At 43.9% G+C, this 14383-nt stretch overlaps 1 protein-coding gene across 1 annotated transcript; it reads left to right on the plus strand.

Moving 5' to 3' along the window:
• Positions 1-11057: 11057 nt before the first annotated feature.
• Positions 11058-13159, plus strand: LOC128875506 (uncharacterized). Its single transcript, XM_054121140.1, has 6 exons — positions 11058-11111; positions 11180-11366; positions 11736-11970; positions 12030-12186; positions 12680-12841; positions 12983-13159. The coding sequence occupies exons 1-6, from the start codon at positions 11058-11060 to the stop codon at positions 13157-13159; spliced, it is 972 nt and encodes a 323-aa protein (XP_053977115.1).
• The last annotated feature ends 1224 nt before the right edge of the window (positions 13160-14383 follow it).

Here is a 14383-nt window from a genome sequence, read left to right on the forward strand (position 1 = left end):
ACAATTATATAATATATATAAGCATATATATATAAATTATAATTGTATATAATATATACAATTATATAATATATATAAGCATATATATATAAATTATAATTGTATATAATATATACAATTATATAATATATATAAGCATATATATATAAATTATAATTGTATATAATATATACAATTATAATTTATATAAACACATATATATATGTTTATATACAGATAATTGAATCCTCTTTAAGTACTATTACCTATTAACTCTAATAACTTGAACATGACATCAAGAATTGTATTCAGTCCATACCACGTGTGTTTTACTAACAAAACAAAGCCTCGAAGACCCTTTTCTGGAACCCTGAGTAGCCAGCAGAAGTGAATTAGTTGATATAAAAAATGCAGAAAAATGTCACTTTATCAATTTAGTGAAGCGATATTGCTAAAATAACAGAACGTTTATTCGAGGTTCACGAAGGGCTCCGTTTAGTTTCAAGGCCTGAGAAGTGAGGGAAACTTGCAATTTTGTTGCGAGTGAATCATTGTTCGTACTTATTTGAAACTTTGCATGTACGTTTGCGTCAGAGTACGAAAAAGTATCCATCTTCGACGAAATCAATTTTTCTTCCAGATTCGTCAAAGTATCCAGTTTGAAACCCAGAGGATCGGTTGATTCCCGAGATTGATGACGCTCGGCACTGCGCAATATCGAAACGAGCTCGAGGAGCTAGGCGCAAGATTAAGACGAAGTTCTTAAAATGATTCGCTCGTCGATTGCGTCATAAATCTTGGGACAAAACACGAAAGATTTAACGCTAGGTAGGAACATTTACCGGAGGATCTATGGCTGAACGATGAATTCATTGTCCTCGGAGGATCGAAAGGTCGGGCACGAAGGTTCAGTCTCGGTGTCGTGATGACCTCTTCGATCGTGGCTAGTCGTCTTCGGAGGTCGAGCAGCTCGTGGGCGTTCCAGGAATGCACCGTGACGCTCGAGAGCCTATGGATATCCCTCGGACGTTCGTATCCCGTAACACCTATGGCTAGATGAAACCCTAAGGCCCGAAGGACATTAACGTTGATGCACGCGCATCTAAACACACACCCGCGTGTATTCTACGATAGGAGTTCGCGCTACCACCGTCATCATCGTTCCCTTCCACCTTACAGGTAATTTATACTCTATTGTCGGCCCGTCAAAACCTGACGTCTTCATCTGCGAGGGGCATCGTCGATAATCGCGCTACACACGCCCACGACATCGCGTCCCCCTACGCCTTTTTCGAGTGTTGGAAAACCTGTGCGCTAACAACCTCTATCCCGAGCCAAACCTTCGTGGGTTCGTTACGCGTGATAGCGCCGTTTGCCGACGGGCTCACGAATGATCAGGACAGCGAGGTAACAGAGCGCAGGTGGCACTAAAAACGAATATCGCATGACCGATTAGTTAAAATAAGCAATCAAAGTAACGTTCTAGAGGGATCTGGCCACGAAGTGGAGAAAGGCTTTTTGGAAAAAGGACCGTGTCGAACCGCACGGTGCTTACCCGAGAACTTTCGCAACAAACGCTTACATTTTTAACCCTTTGCACTCGAGGCCTTTTTTTCTGGTATCCACCAGCAACTCGAGATGTTTCTTTACACTCTATTGCCATGAATTCTAAGCTACCTAGATTTGAGAATAAGTTCACCTTTACCTCACCTACAATCATTTTATCGACACTTCGAGCTCCAAAGAAATTAAACCTAAAGAAACATTAGGTATCGTAGATTTCCTGCGCGAAACCTAATGACCCTCCTCACCTCTCGAGTGCAAAGGGTTAACAAATAATTTGTAACATGCATGATTCGTTTCCTGTTGGACTCTATCTTTTTTTCAAAGAGAGCTACCGTACTAACGCCGAGCGCAGGTGTAAAATAAAATTTGCTCAACGACGCGTTTCCTTCTTTTTCGATAAGCAAGAGGACAAATGCCCGGAGCGTCGCGGACTCGCGTGTAGTTTTGCAATAAATCTTAAACGACCGACTGTTTCACACGACATTGCTGTAAGCGTGGGCAGCTCCGGTGTGGCAATATGGCGCCGTGCCCGGCCGTCCTTCCGTCCCACCTGGATATATAAAACGGGCATTGCGGTTAATTAACGAGCGTTACGTTAGGTGCCAATCTGCATAATTAGCGGCCCGCGCGCTGCATCGAGTGCGTTCATCATTTACATCGTATAATGGTGGTTACGCGTTCGAAGGAATTTCCAGGTTTAAAAGTTCGAAAGAAAATCGTAAACGATGCAGCACGCGCCAGGCGTCGAGGATTCCGTACTTTGGGCGTACATATCGAGTTATTTAGCGTTGTGTCACAAAATGAGCTGAGCGTTGTAAGTAAAGATGTGACGAAGATTAACAAAGAGAAAAGGAAGACACCGAGTATCCCGAATTATGGTTAAGGAACGAACAAGGTTAGAAATGGTAGCCATCTAATGACTCAAATTAATAGTAACCGTAGACTGACTGCTTTCCATTAAGAAATAGTCTTAAATATCGCATATTTTGCGATACGTGCACCAGGACTAAAGCGGATGATAAAGAATATACGCTTAATCCAACACGGCATGGTTTCCCATCCGCGCGAATTCTGGTTCCGTTTCGTCGAGCAAGATTTCTTCGGCATTTTATCTTGCCGATCGAAAACGCTCCCCGAGCGGAAGAAATGCATAGCTATGATTGTTGTAGAAAGTGAATTGCAAGAATCGCAAGGATCGCTGGTAGAAAGAGAGCAAAGGAAAGGATAGGGAGAAAGACCGACCCCCTTAAGCGAGATTCCTACCGGTTACTGCCTTACGTCTACCTGTTATTGTAGCTACGGGGCTGCATTCCAGTTGAATCTAAATGCCTCTGTCACGGCTGGCAATAACCTTAATGGCAGGAACACGATGTTCCTGCTTCTGGGTGAGCATTTTCTGCGGATACATCCCTTTCGTTACCAACGGATACATATTCTCGGTTCTATCGCGTTTCACCCCCAACGGTTCGATTACTCCTTCCATTCATAGGCGAAGTTTGCCTATTATTTGCCTAATATATATTCATTTATTTTAGCAATCTATAAGAATCGTATCATAGAAATTTCCCATTGCTTGAGAACCATGAACACGATAATTCAACAGTCTCCTTAAATGCACGAGTTTCTCAACGGTCAATATTTTACGCGTTGGATCTTCGCACCCATTAGCTACTTCCATTCAGATAACAACGAGCATCCTTGAATTATCTGCTTGCGAGAGGACGGCTCCTCGGCGTTGGCAAATCGTGTCGTCGATATCGGAACGATCATAACGTTAAATCAACGACCGACCGTTTCGAGATATCGATGATAAAAGCAGCGTGTAAGAACGAACCCGAGCCACGATAACGCCTCGGCAGGCCCATAACGCAGTTTTGTTCGTTGATATCGAAAACGTTCGCCGAGTTAATCAGGCTGGTACAAGGGCCCAGCTTTGTGCCGAGCGGTTAGCGCACAATGCGCCAAACGGGTTCGCGCATCCTTCGTAAGTGGATCTGCGCCATGGTTCTTACGTGACGACGACATTTAGATGGCTGCCGCGCGATAACTAGAAGAAAACTGGAGCTTCGACTATAATAGGAACGGTTTGAAACCGCCGGGCCCATCGGAGGCGAAGCGAGCGAGCGAGATCCGAGGAAGACACGCGAGGATGTTCCGTGTACAGCTGCCCGCGCTGTATTATTAATCCTTGGACGACCATGGGAAACCTTGGCTTCGTTATTTTGCTAATAACTTGGCAACTTGATTCAATTGATCGCTTGTAATAAAATAATAATCGCGATACTTCGTGATTTGAATAAACTTTCAAGGTACTTCGAGTGGAACTCGTCTAAAACCACAGCATCATTGTTTCGGTAGTAACTCGATGAACAAAATTAACCCTCTGCTCTCGAGTGGCGTCTCTAAGCGACATATAGTATATGTAATTTAAAAAGGAATCTTTTAAACGTACAATTTCAATTTTACTCGCGTCGGAATGCAGCTAATTATTAATTGAAATAATAATACATCGAGTCGCGAATGTTCGTAGACGTTTCTTTTCGAAGTAGAGTTTTTGGTTTTATAAAAATTCATTATAAAAGTTGGACTGGATTCGATTCTATAGAAATACGTGTCCCAAAAATGGAACGTTGGCGAATAATGGGTTAAAAAACGTAAAAGCTTCTCGTTCGGAGTCAGCTTTCGCGCATCTTTCGTCTTCGTGTCTCCCCGTGTAATTACCCTGGCCTCGGTGTTCGACTCGATTCGCTCCTGTAATTAAGGTATCATAGGAGGCGAACAACTGGCTTGCACAAGACAGCGAACACCCCAGGACAGCGTGGTATACGTACGAAATGGATACGTGCTGTTCTCTCGCGAGCGAGAACGGAGGCGCGATCGCAATTGGTAGCGCGAGTGCCTTTCTAATTTTCGCATGGCGTAACTCGCGATTCTTCCTCTCGGGACCAGCTCGAGTCAATTAGCATTTCTGGTTAATGGTATTCCACGTGAATCTACCTTAATTGCGATCACCTCCGTCGATGTTGCGTCGCGGATATTCGCGTCGCGGATATTCGCGTCGAGGCGGCTTCTGCGGTAGTCGGTGCACTTGGCGTTCAAGAAGGTATATTTTTTATTTTTAACAGTTTCGAGACGACGTTCGTGATTTTTTTTCAGGCGACGTAAAAGATGTAAGCTTTTGAAATTTTTTGGGTTCATTCGATGCGTATATATAGGTTTTTATTGACACTAAACATGCCTGGACCGATTCGAAACTTTTCTACGAAATATAAATTGTACAGAATTGCTTCGTGGATTATTCAATTTTTCAGTCAATGAAAAATAGTGTGTTTAAGTCTAGTCATTTGTTTGATCACGGTGGAAATAGGAATAAGTGAAACCTCGGTATGTTCAGTAACAGTGTTTATTTTGATATACTTTCGAAATTTAAAATAATATAAATAAAAACGAATCGTTCAATTTTCCAACACTGTTGCATTCGAAATTACGACAGGTTTTCCAGTTGAAAAACGATATAGACCGAAGTAAAATATCGAGAACTCGGTTCGACAACGTTTCATTTCGAAATTTCGCGCGGTTGAGCAACTAAAGCGTCGGATCGTCTCGGATCCGTCGAATAATTCTCTTTTGGTATCGCGCGACAGTATCTGCTCCTCCTTTTCGCTCTACGGCGGAGCAGACCGGAGAACTGCTCGCACTTTCTTCGGCCTCGATCCCCTTGCGGGAACCTCGGGTGTGCTTACGTATCGCTTTCGCAATCGTTATTAGACGTTGTTGCGCAAGCGAGAGCGTTCTGTCCTATATGAAATATCGGCCGCGTTCAATCTCAGCCGCGGATACGTTGTAATTAGCGTGCAAGACACTGCGTGGAAGCACGGCGCAAGCTCTAACGTAGCGTGAATACGCGATATCGCGGCTCGCAGGACACGGGGCGTCTGTAAAAATCCAGATGCCATTTGAGATAGGTGCTGGCAGATTCGCCACGGCGTTACGCCGACCAGAGTGCTGCAACTTTACGGCAAGCTCACGACGTACCAATCTTCGCTTTGGCCTGCCTCCGGTTATTCATCCCCGCCTGGCTTTTACATCGCATTAACGCTCCACCTATAATAAGTCACGGGGCGACAACGCTTATCGGTTTCGCGATAGAAACGAAAACAGTGTTAAACATTTTCCTATTCGGAGGCTCGCGATTCACCGGGCTCGATAAATCTCACGGTGTAACCCGTAATATAACAGCGAAAAAGGTAATTGGACGACGGAAAGGTATCGAGAAACGATCTAATCGCATGCTAAGAGCAGATGCGCTGACAGATGGCCGGCAAAGGCCGTTCTCCGAACGCGCGCTACCAGTTGCCTCGGGTCGCTATAATCAGACGACTGTACAGGGTGGTTCTAGGGGTGATTTGAAACAACTTTTTCTTCGGCGAAAATGTTGTCCGAGGCTTCGTTAAAAGAAACAAAATTCAGGTCTCAGAGGGTCAAAGCGTCAATACTTTGGTGATTTCTCCTGCATCGTTTTGTCGCAGGCCGTAGTATACAGGGTGTCGCAAAAATGTTAGAGGTCCTTGAATGGGGTGATTCAGGGGGTGATTTGAAACAACTTTTTCCTTAGCGAAAACGTTGTCCGAGGCTTCGTCAAGGAGGTATTAACAGAAAACCTCGACCAAGCGCGGCCACAGAGCGCGTAGCCTATGCTACTGTGTCTATCTAGTGCGAGCCTAAGCTACCTGCGGCTGGCTAGCGCGTACTGTGGCCACTCCACCGGCATACTCGCGCTCCAATTAGTCGTTATCTCTTAATATCTGCTTAACGAAGCCTCGGACAATATCTTCGCTGAGGAAAAGATTGTTTTAAGCCACTCCCCGAACCACCCCTTTCAAGGACCTACAACATTTCTTGACCCTCTCAGACCTGAATTTTTTTTTTTTTTTTTTAAGATTGGAAATTATATTGTGAAAAATACGTAACGGAATATGTACCCAGCTTTCCGAAGACCTAAAGAAGACTTTCCGAAGATCTAAAAAACAGGACGAAGGGAATCCAAGTACAAAAAGCAACAGATCTTCCTTCTTCAGATCTACCAGGTTAGAAATCAGTCAAGCAACGTTCGTTGCGGAACTCCGATGGCAGCCTGTTACCGGTAGTCCGACATCGTGGCGCCGCGTTAAAAATGCCAACAAAAACTGGACCTTATTAACAATTTAACAAGTTTTAGAATAACATTCACAACGAGGTTGAAAAGGTTCGCGCACGTTGATTCCGAAGACTGATACGGCTGCTGGCGGCTGACAGTGCGACCAAAGACGGCCTCGAGCGGAATGAGACGAGAGGGGGAGTAAATGAAAAACAAGGAGCAGAGCCAGAGGAAGAAGAAGAAGAAGACGAAGAAGACGAAGAAGAAGAAGAAGAAGAAGAGGAAGAAGAAGAAGAAGAAGTCAAGAGGTATCACGGCCGAAGACATTTCTATGCGCGCCCACTGTCAGCGAAGATAACTTACGACTTGGCGGAATGGTAATGGCCGTGGCAGACATTCCGTCCTGTTGCAGATTTAATAGACTCGTCCTGATAGGGGGCTACGGAACGTGTCACCGCTCGTGGCCAACGGAGTACGGCCAATGATTTACCGATGGACGAGTCTTGTCAACGCCACGACGATTTTGAACCTTCTCCTTGAGCGCGTAAAATCGATTGATAAGGAACGAATGGACCTTGGTGTCGATATCGCGATTCACGGATCGGATTTGTTTTACGACATCGGGTACAATCGACCGGAAACGTTCGCGATTATTTTACCAGTTGATCTCGCTGTTACTCTTACATTGTTCCTCGAGCGATAACATTCAGGGTTCGAGGTCGGGGCCACTGGCAACGGACGTTGTTCGTTTCGACGAAATATTCGTCCTGCGAGTCTCGGTTCAATCTCGTTGACAGAGATCGAGAAACAAGCGGCAGAGCACTCTCGACGTCGTTTCGTTCCGAGTACGAGGCGATAATGAACATGCGGGATAAGTCGACTCGCATTCTGGCCATCGAAAGCATGGACGTCTGTAGGTATTTCGTGCGAGGTGCATCACATGTCGTGCAAATCGATAACAGACAGTCGGTTGCCATTTTGGAGTTATACTCTCCTCGAGGGAGCATCGTAAGTCTAACGAACATACTAATAATCGAGTATAGAGTTAAGTGAGCGTTCTTTAAATTCTTCCATTCCGATGGCACATAGACTTTTTTTTATACCTTGTAAATGATTCTTCAACCATCTCTTCGACAGAGCTCCAGGTACATACACAAGAGCACACTCGACATCGTTCCGTTTCGAGCGCAAGGCGATAATGAAGCTGCAGGATAGGTTCATTGGCTGGTATCCTGGCCATCGAAACCATCTACCGGGAACGTGTCTTTCTTCACTGTTCAGCCATTGGCTCGTCTATGGTTTAAAAAAGAAGACTGGCGCTCGTGCTGCGCGGAAACCAGCCAGAGATAGCGGAGAGGTGTCTCGTTGCGAGGCACTGGTCTTCATTACGAGTGTTAATGAACCGTCACTCGGCGCATCACTTAGCACCTTGTTTCCAGAAGACTTTATCGCGACAGCAAATGGAATAACAGTTTGTAACTGAATCGCGATATTCAAAGGAACGCTAGGACAGCAAAATCCTGGCGCTTTCTTGTCGCACCTCGTTAACCGCACGAGCTTTGAGGTCATCCTTGTCCTGTAATGGCATCGATAGTATGTTCAAAAAATCTAAATACAAATAACTTTGTTTACCATTCGATATACACGTACAATAAACATCTACGGATCTTCCACTAAACCGATTGTTTTCGAAGAAAAAAATTAAATATAGATTTTCATGCGTCCAAGATGGCTTCCTCTCTTAAATAAAAATCCTCCGTGAATTCTCTCTGCCCAGAAACCGTCGATTCTAAGAAACCAAAAAATTATTAAATAAAGCTGCGACTTCCACGCGTCCAAGATGTCTTCCTCCCTTGAATCAAAATCCTCCGTGAATTTTCTCCGCCCAGAAACCTTCGATTATAAAAAACCAAACAATTATTAAATACAACTATGACTTTCATGCCTCCAAGATGGCTTCCTCCTTTAATTCAAAATCCTCCATGAATTTTCTCCGCCCAGAAACCTTCGATTATAACATGCATCTATATTCGTTCGACGATTCGCATCGTGTCCAAAGCATTTGGGACAATCCGACAAAACGAAGGCGACAATCGCAGGAACAAAGACGCGCGAGTTTAAATATAGACGGCAGTCAGGCTAAGTTTATCTTTATTGAGGTTTATGCCGCCTCGCATCGACCTCATTGCTTTGCGAAGTGACTCGATTGCGCTTGTAACGTGTACATAATTGTTCGGGCCAGCCTTTATCGCCAATAATTATCGACGCGACGACACGAGGGGTTCGTTACTCTTCCCTGGCGAAACGGAAACTCGATGTTAGTGGCTTTTTTCGTCGTGGAGGAAATCTTCGAGAAACCTCGACAGCCTTCTGGAAGAAGGTTGAAGATTGAAGGTTGAAGATTGTGTGGTTTAAAACTATCGACGAGGAATGGTTTCCCCTAAAAATTTCTAGAAAACCATTGTTAATAATTGAGTGAGTAAAAGATGTTTGAACTAGGCTTGGTAGTTATAGCGTTGATCCTTAATCAATCGATACTATAATAAAGTTTTCGAAAAGAGTAGGTAAAATATAAATTCTGCTGAAACACTCGTATTTATCATACATCAGTTTTGATCATTTTTTATCATGTTCCATATGATTCCCCTTCGTATTTATATCATTCAAAATGGTACAGGTATAAATCAAATAAATTGCCATCAAAACTCGTCTATATCGTTATTTATTACTCTAGGTAAAATGTGAAGCTCGAAAGCCTGTAAATAGTCTCCCGAATAAAGTGTTAATGCACCGAATAAAGTCGTTGAATAAACAAGGTAGAAGATAAATCTGTCGTGCGAGGGAAGAAACGAAGGCAGTATTCCATGCCCGATTCGATAACGTATGAGGAGCGCATAAAGGGACCAGACGTGCGTTCCTTTCGCAACGAAGGTCGCCATTTGGCATTCAACGATCTCGGGGAGCCTATCAAAGGTTCGGATTCGAGGAGGTGCTCGACGGGTCGCGGTGTAACCGATTCGTATAAAATTTGCATCGCATTCCAGGCAGCCCTTGGCACTGCCAGTAATAGCGGTCGTGCATCGTAGCTAGATCTTTGAGAAGATCTCGCCTCGGCACCTCCGCGAAACCCGCGGACACGAACGTAAAGAAGGGAAGAGGGCAGGAGGAAGACGCGGAGGAAGACAACGACAACGCGAACGCGAGGACGAGGAAGACATGGACGCGAGCGGCAGCCGTGGACGGCGAAGGGAGACGAGCCAGCCCTTCGTTGCTCGTCTCCTCCTTTTCGAGTCCTTCCAATTCTCTCGTGGCCATAAAGGTTTTGTTGTAGCCAGATCGCCGTCGAGTCGAACGGTATATCAAGATGGTTGCTTTACGTAATGGAGTTGCACCGGCCACATCTTAATTAGGAAAAATCTGGAAGCACATCCGTTTCCAGCTTGGCGATCCTAGGCGGAGTTAAGGCGCCCATTGCATTCTCATTAACCGTCCGCTTTTGAATGCAGCCTATACACCGCTCAGCGAATCGCTCGTTACACTATTTATCTTGAGCCCCTGTTTCGCAGAAAACGGCCCTGTGTTCGCAATAATACGACCGCGTGCGTGGTATCCGTACACAATCTATCAGACGGTCTTTAAACACGCGTCCTTATAAATACGCTATTAACACGTCCGCTGTCGTTTATATTGTTTTCGGTCCTCCGCTGAAACCGACTTCTACGCCGAACGATATTTTTCTCGTCGAGAAAATTGTAATTTCTGATGCGATTCGTAAATTACCATGCGTGACGTGGAAGACACGTACCCGATAAGGTCGACTTTGATTCGTTTCCTTGGATTTTGGTAAATATTATACCATTACTGCGATGCGTTGTATACAAACATTTTTGGAGGTGTCGATTCCAAGTCCGAACTCGAAATTTGAAAATCAATAGCGCGACATTTCGTCCACTAAATCTCGCGAAACTTTTTCGTCCTGTTGGTAGGCAATTTCGTCTTTGTTTTACCATTTTGTAAATGATTTTTCAAAAAAGTGTCTTTAGAACCAGTCGTTCGATCACGGTAGAAATAGGTAGAAACAAAATGCCGTTCCATTTAGTGTCAAGCATTCCGCCAATGCGAGCTTCGCGCTTGCCAAGCCGTGGAAATTAATAAGCTTGCGTCGCTCGCGCCTGGCGATAAGTTCACGTTTGTCACCGCGATGGACACCTAATCGCGATCGTTCGTTGTCGAAATTTCCCCGTGTCCTGTTCATGCTACCCGAACGCCGCGGTCGCTGGTTTTCACCCTACGGGGATGCCAAGATGAACGTTAGTCTAAATTTACGTGGAATATCCGATTACGCTTCTTAGCCAGCTATTTGTGAATTATCGTGATGACTTCCGAGACAAATGGCGAGGCTCCGTGTCTCGAGCGTCTTCATCGAGAAGTAAGGAGCATTTAATTTTCTTGTTATTCGCTTAACCTTTACGGCGCCCACCGTTACTGCCCGCGCAGGCCTGTACCTGTTTGGACACCTTCCCGAATAAAATCATCCAACTGAACGACTTTGTCCAAGAGTACATGCCGGACTCCGTGAGAAACAGCAAGTACAATGACAACAACGTTGGACGCAAAGCCAAGTGTCAATCCACGCTTTCGACGACCAAGAACTGGGATATAAACAGCGTCTCCGATTATGGCGGTAATTGATAATTGGACTGCGAATATTTGTGCACGGTCGGTCTCGTAAATGTTCGTACTAAATCAAATGATGGGCTCGATGTTTTCAAATTAACGTATCGTTATAAATACGTATATGGATTAACTTTACGCGTGTTTATATTTGTAACGAAAAATTTATTTGGAAACGTCAAACCTATTATTTAATTTGGACATATTCCTTCGATAAACACACGGTACGAATATTTATGGGACTGACTGTATGTGCAAGAGAAATATAAATATGCATTTTGATTATTAAAAATGGATGCTTAGAATAACAACGATAAACGAAGGCTATTAATAACGTAAACGTTGAAACGAATTTTCTCTTTCACTTGGACTCCTCCAGTTTCTAGTTACTACTCTCTGTCGATGTGTGATCGTAGTCGATCGAGACACGGAATTTGCAAGAGAAAATACTATCGATCGCGTGGCATAATTGGATGCGACGTACGTCGAAGGCCCGGACCCCTCGGACAACTTTTAGCATTTATAGTGAGCAGCCTGGCCACGTGCACGAAGAAAATCGTCGTCGTCCCGTCCCAGTACATTGTCGACAATATAATTTCAACGTTTTTTCAACGGTAAGAGCTCTCAGCGAGGTGAAAAAAGAAATTATTGACCGTGTTGCTCCCCGGTGAAGGCGCAAGCTGAAAAACGCACAATGCGGTCCTTCGACAAATTGGAACAGCTCTCTCTCGACTTACGTGACCACGCTCAAGAAGGACACCACGATCATTGGAAATCTTATCGATATCATGAGACCCGCAACAGTGAAACTCATCACCGATACCACCACGGTAAGCAGTCTTGAAAGAGAATTCTTGTGCGTGTAATGTCTCAAGTACTACGTGATATTTGGGAATTTTTTTAAGGAAAAGTATAAAGTATATCGATTCGAAGCCATGTTTGTATATTAATACATATTTAAAGTATATTCTCATTACTTTTTGAGTAAAAATATTTGTCACATTTCGAGTTGTCGAGTGTATCGATTCGAAGCTATGTCTGTATATTAACACATATTTAAAGTATAGTCTCAATATTTTTCAAGTAAAAATATTTCTCACATTTCGAGTTATCGTAGATCAACCGGAGGGCCTCAGAAATAATTTTTCCACGCGACAGACATGATATAGCGGTCGTTGTAATTATCTTAAACAAATAAGCCAAAAATACTCTTGATACGAACGTGCCTATCATTTGAATTAGAGTAAACGTGACGTAAATAATAAGTTTTAAGTAACATACTGCATCCCAGTTAAAAAGAGAGGAAATATTTATCTCGTTCAGCTGAAACGCTGGCTGCAGGCCGTCGCTCTGACAACCACAACGCCGTCCATCGAGCTGGGAAACGCAACTCGCAACATCGAGACTATCGACTGTTGGGCTTACGAGTTGTTCTTTCATCTTAAGTACCTCCAAGTGAATCGCGCACAACGGACCACCGACAAAGTAATCCGTTACGCTAATTGCGGCTCTTACGTATCGCAGCCGCGGTGAATGCGTTGATTTCCCTTTCGAATCAACAGAACCGTAACAACGATCTTCAATTGCACTTTCAACCTTGTTAATGAAACTCTCCATTCCGCCCAGGTAATAGCCGAAGCTGGCTCCAAGCCTGCCGACATGATTCACATAAACTTGTGGCATCGTTTGGTTCAACTTCGCGACAACTATATCATATTGTACGAGACGTTGGAGAACTTCGACAAAATCCGCGACGTCGAGCCCGAGAAACCTCAGGAACAATCGTTCGACCATCGCAATTGAAGGCTTCTTTCGTTAACCGCGCTTGTCACGTGGAAAGGAGGCTACCTTGTACTCGTTTAATAAAATCGAATTAAAAACGAGCGTAGTTTATATTTGATACTATAAAGATTAATTTAAAACACTGTGTCGACGTTGTTACGTGGATTCTTGCTAGCCTCTTTCGAAATTCCTCGAGTGCAGTTTATAATCTTATTTAACAATTTCACGTATTTATGAGGTCGATGCATTAAATTTTCGTTTTTATATGGTTCTATTTTTCGTACCATCTACTGCTCGGTAATTACAAATGGATTTAATTGGATTTCTGTTTTGACGTATTAAAAATTATTCGTATCTGAAGTCGAACACTTTTAGCGTATTTCGCAAGTTAATGCGACGCCATATCGGCTTTTACCGATGCTCAGACAGACCTACTCGGACAGTATTTTCGTAACACGTTTTACCATTTTAATGGAATCTCTACGTAATCGACGGAGCATGGATAAAAGCCAATACGCAATACGCATAACTTTTTAACTGTCGGATTCCTAACACTAAAACCTCCATTTTTGTGATCTAGGCGCCAAAAGCTACTAATGTAAATGGTATAAAAAAGGTAGTCAATAATTTTTTACTTATATTTCAGAACATTATTGTACAACAGAACTATACAGAACCATCTTTTGTAAGCCACCGTAGCTTTTCGAAAGAACATAAGCTGCAACAGTTTAACCCGAGTAGAAGGGGTCCGTCTATCGAACCCCTCGCTCGTTTGTTTCGACACGACCGAGCTGACATGGCACGCTATTGTGGCTAACATTTAAACTTCGTGCCGAGGAAGGGAACGCAGACAGGCTACAGAGACTTTTGCTACGCCGAGATTGCACCACCCGACCTGCAGTCACCGTTCGCTCCATCGACTTCTTTCTTGCCCGGTAATACCGTAACCTACTTAGGCGTATAAAACGTCAAACCCTTTTTACGGCAAAAGCATTGCTATCGGCCAATAATATCTACAATTGCCCGATACGTTAAAGCCACCGACATATCGCTCGATTCTCGAATGTACGAATTTCGTTCGCGGCGTATTCCGCAACTCTCGGCCTTTTTCCAGGCCGCGGAAACGAGAATAAAATAAAGGTTGTTCGCGTACCAAATAAAAACACGAAACATCAACGTCCCGCGACCTTTCCAGCCGCCGCTACCAGGAACCAGAAACGTTGGACGCGATAGCATTATTAACCG

The sequence above is a fragment of the Hylaeus volcanicus genome, chromosome 4 (genome assembly GCF_026283585.1).
Source record: "Hylaeus volcanicus isolate JK05 chromosome 4, UHH_iyHylVolc1.0_haploid, whole genome shotgun sequence".
Lineage (NCBI taxonomy): Eukaryota > Metazoa > Arthropoda > Insecta > Hymenoptera > Colletidae > Hylaeus > Hylaeus volcanicus.

Bases quoted from the DNA above. Each gene is read 5' to 3' on its own strand.
- LOC128875506 (XM_054121140.1), top strand. From the start codon at position 11,058: ATGACTTCCGAGACAAATGGCGAGGCTCCGTGTCTCGAGCGTCTTCAT. The intron at 11,367-11,735 runs GTAATTGATAAT...GGACTCCTCCAG, and splicing joins CAGCGTCTCCGATTATGGCG to TTTCTAGTTACTACTCTCTG. The intron at 12,187-12,679 runs GTAAGCAGTCTT...TATCTCGTTCAG, and splicing joins TCATCACCGATACCACCACG to CTGAAACGCTGGCTGCAGGC.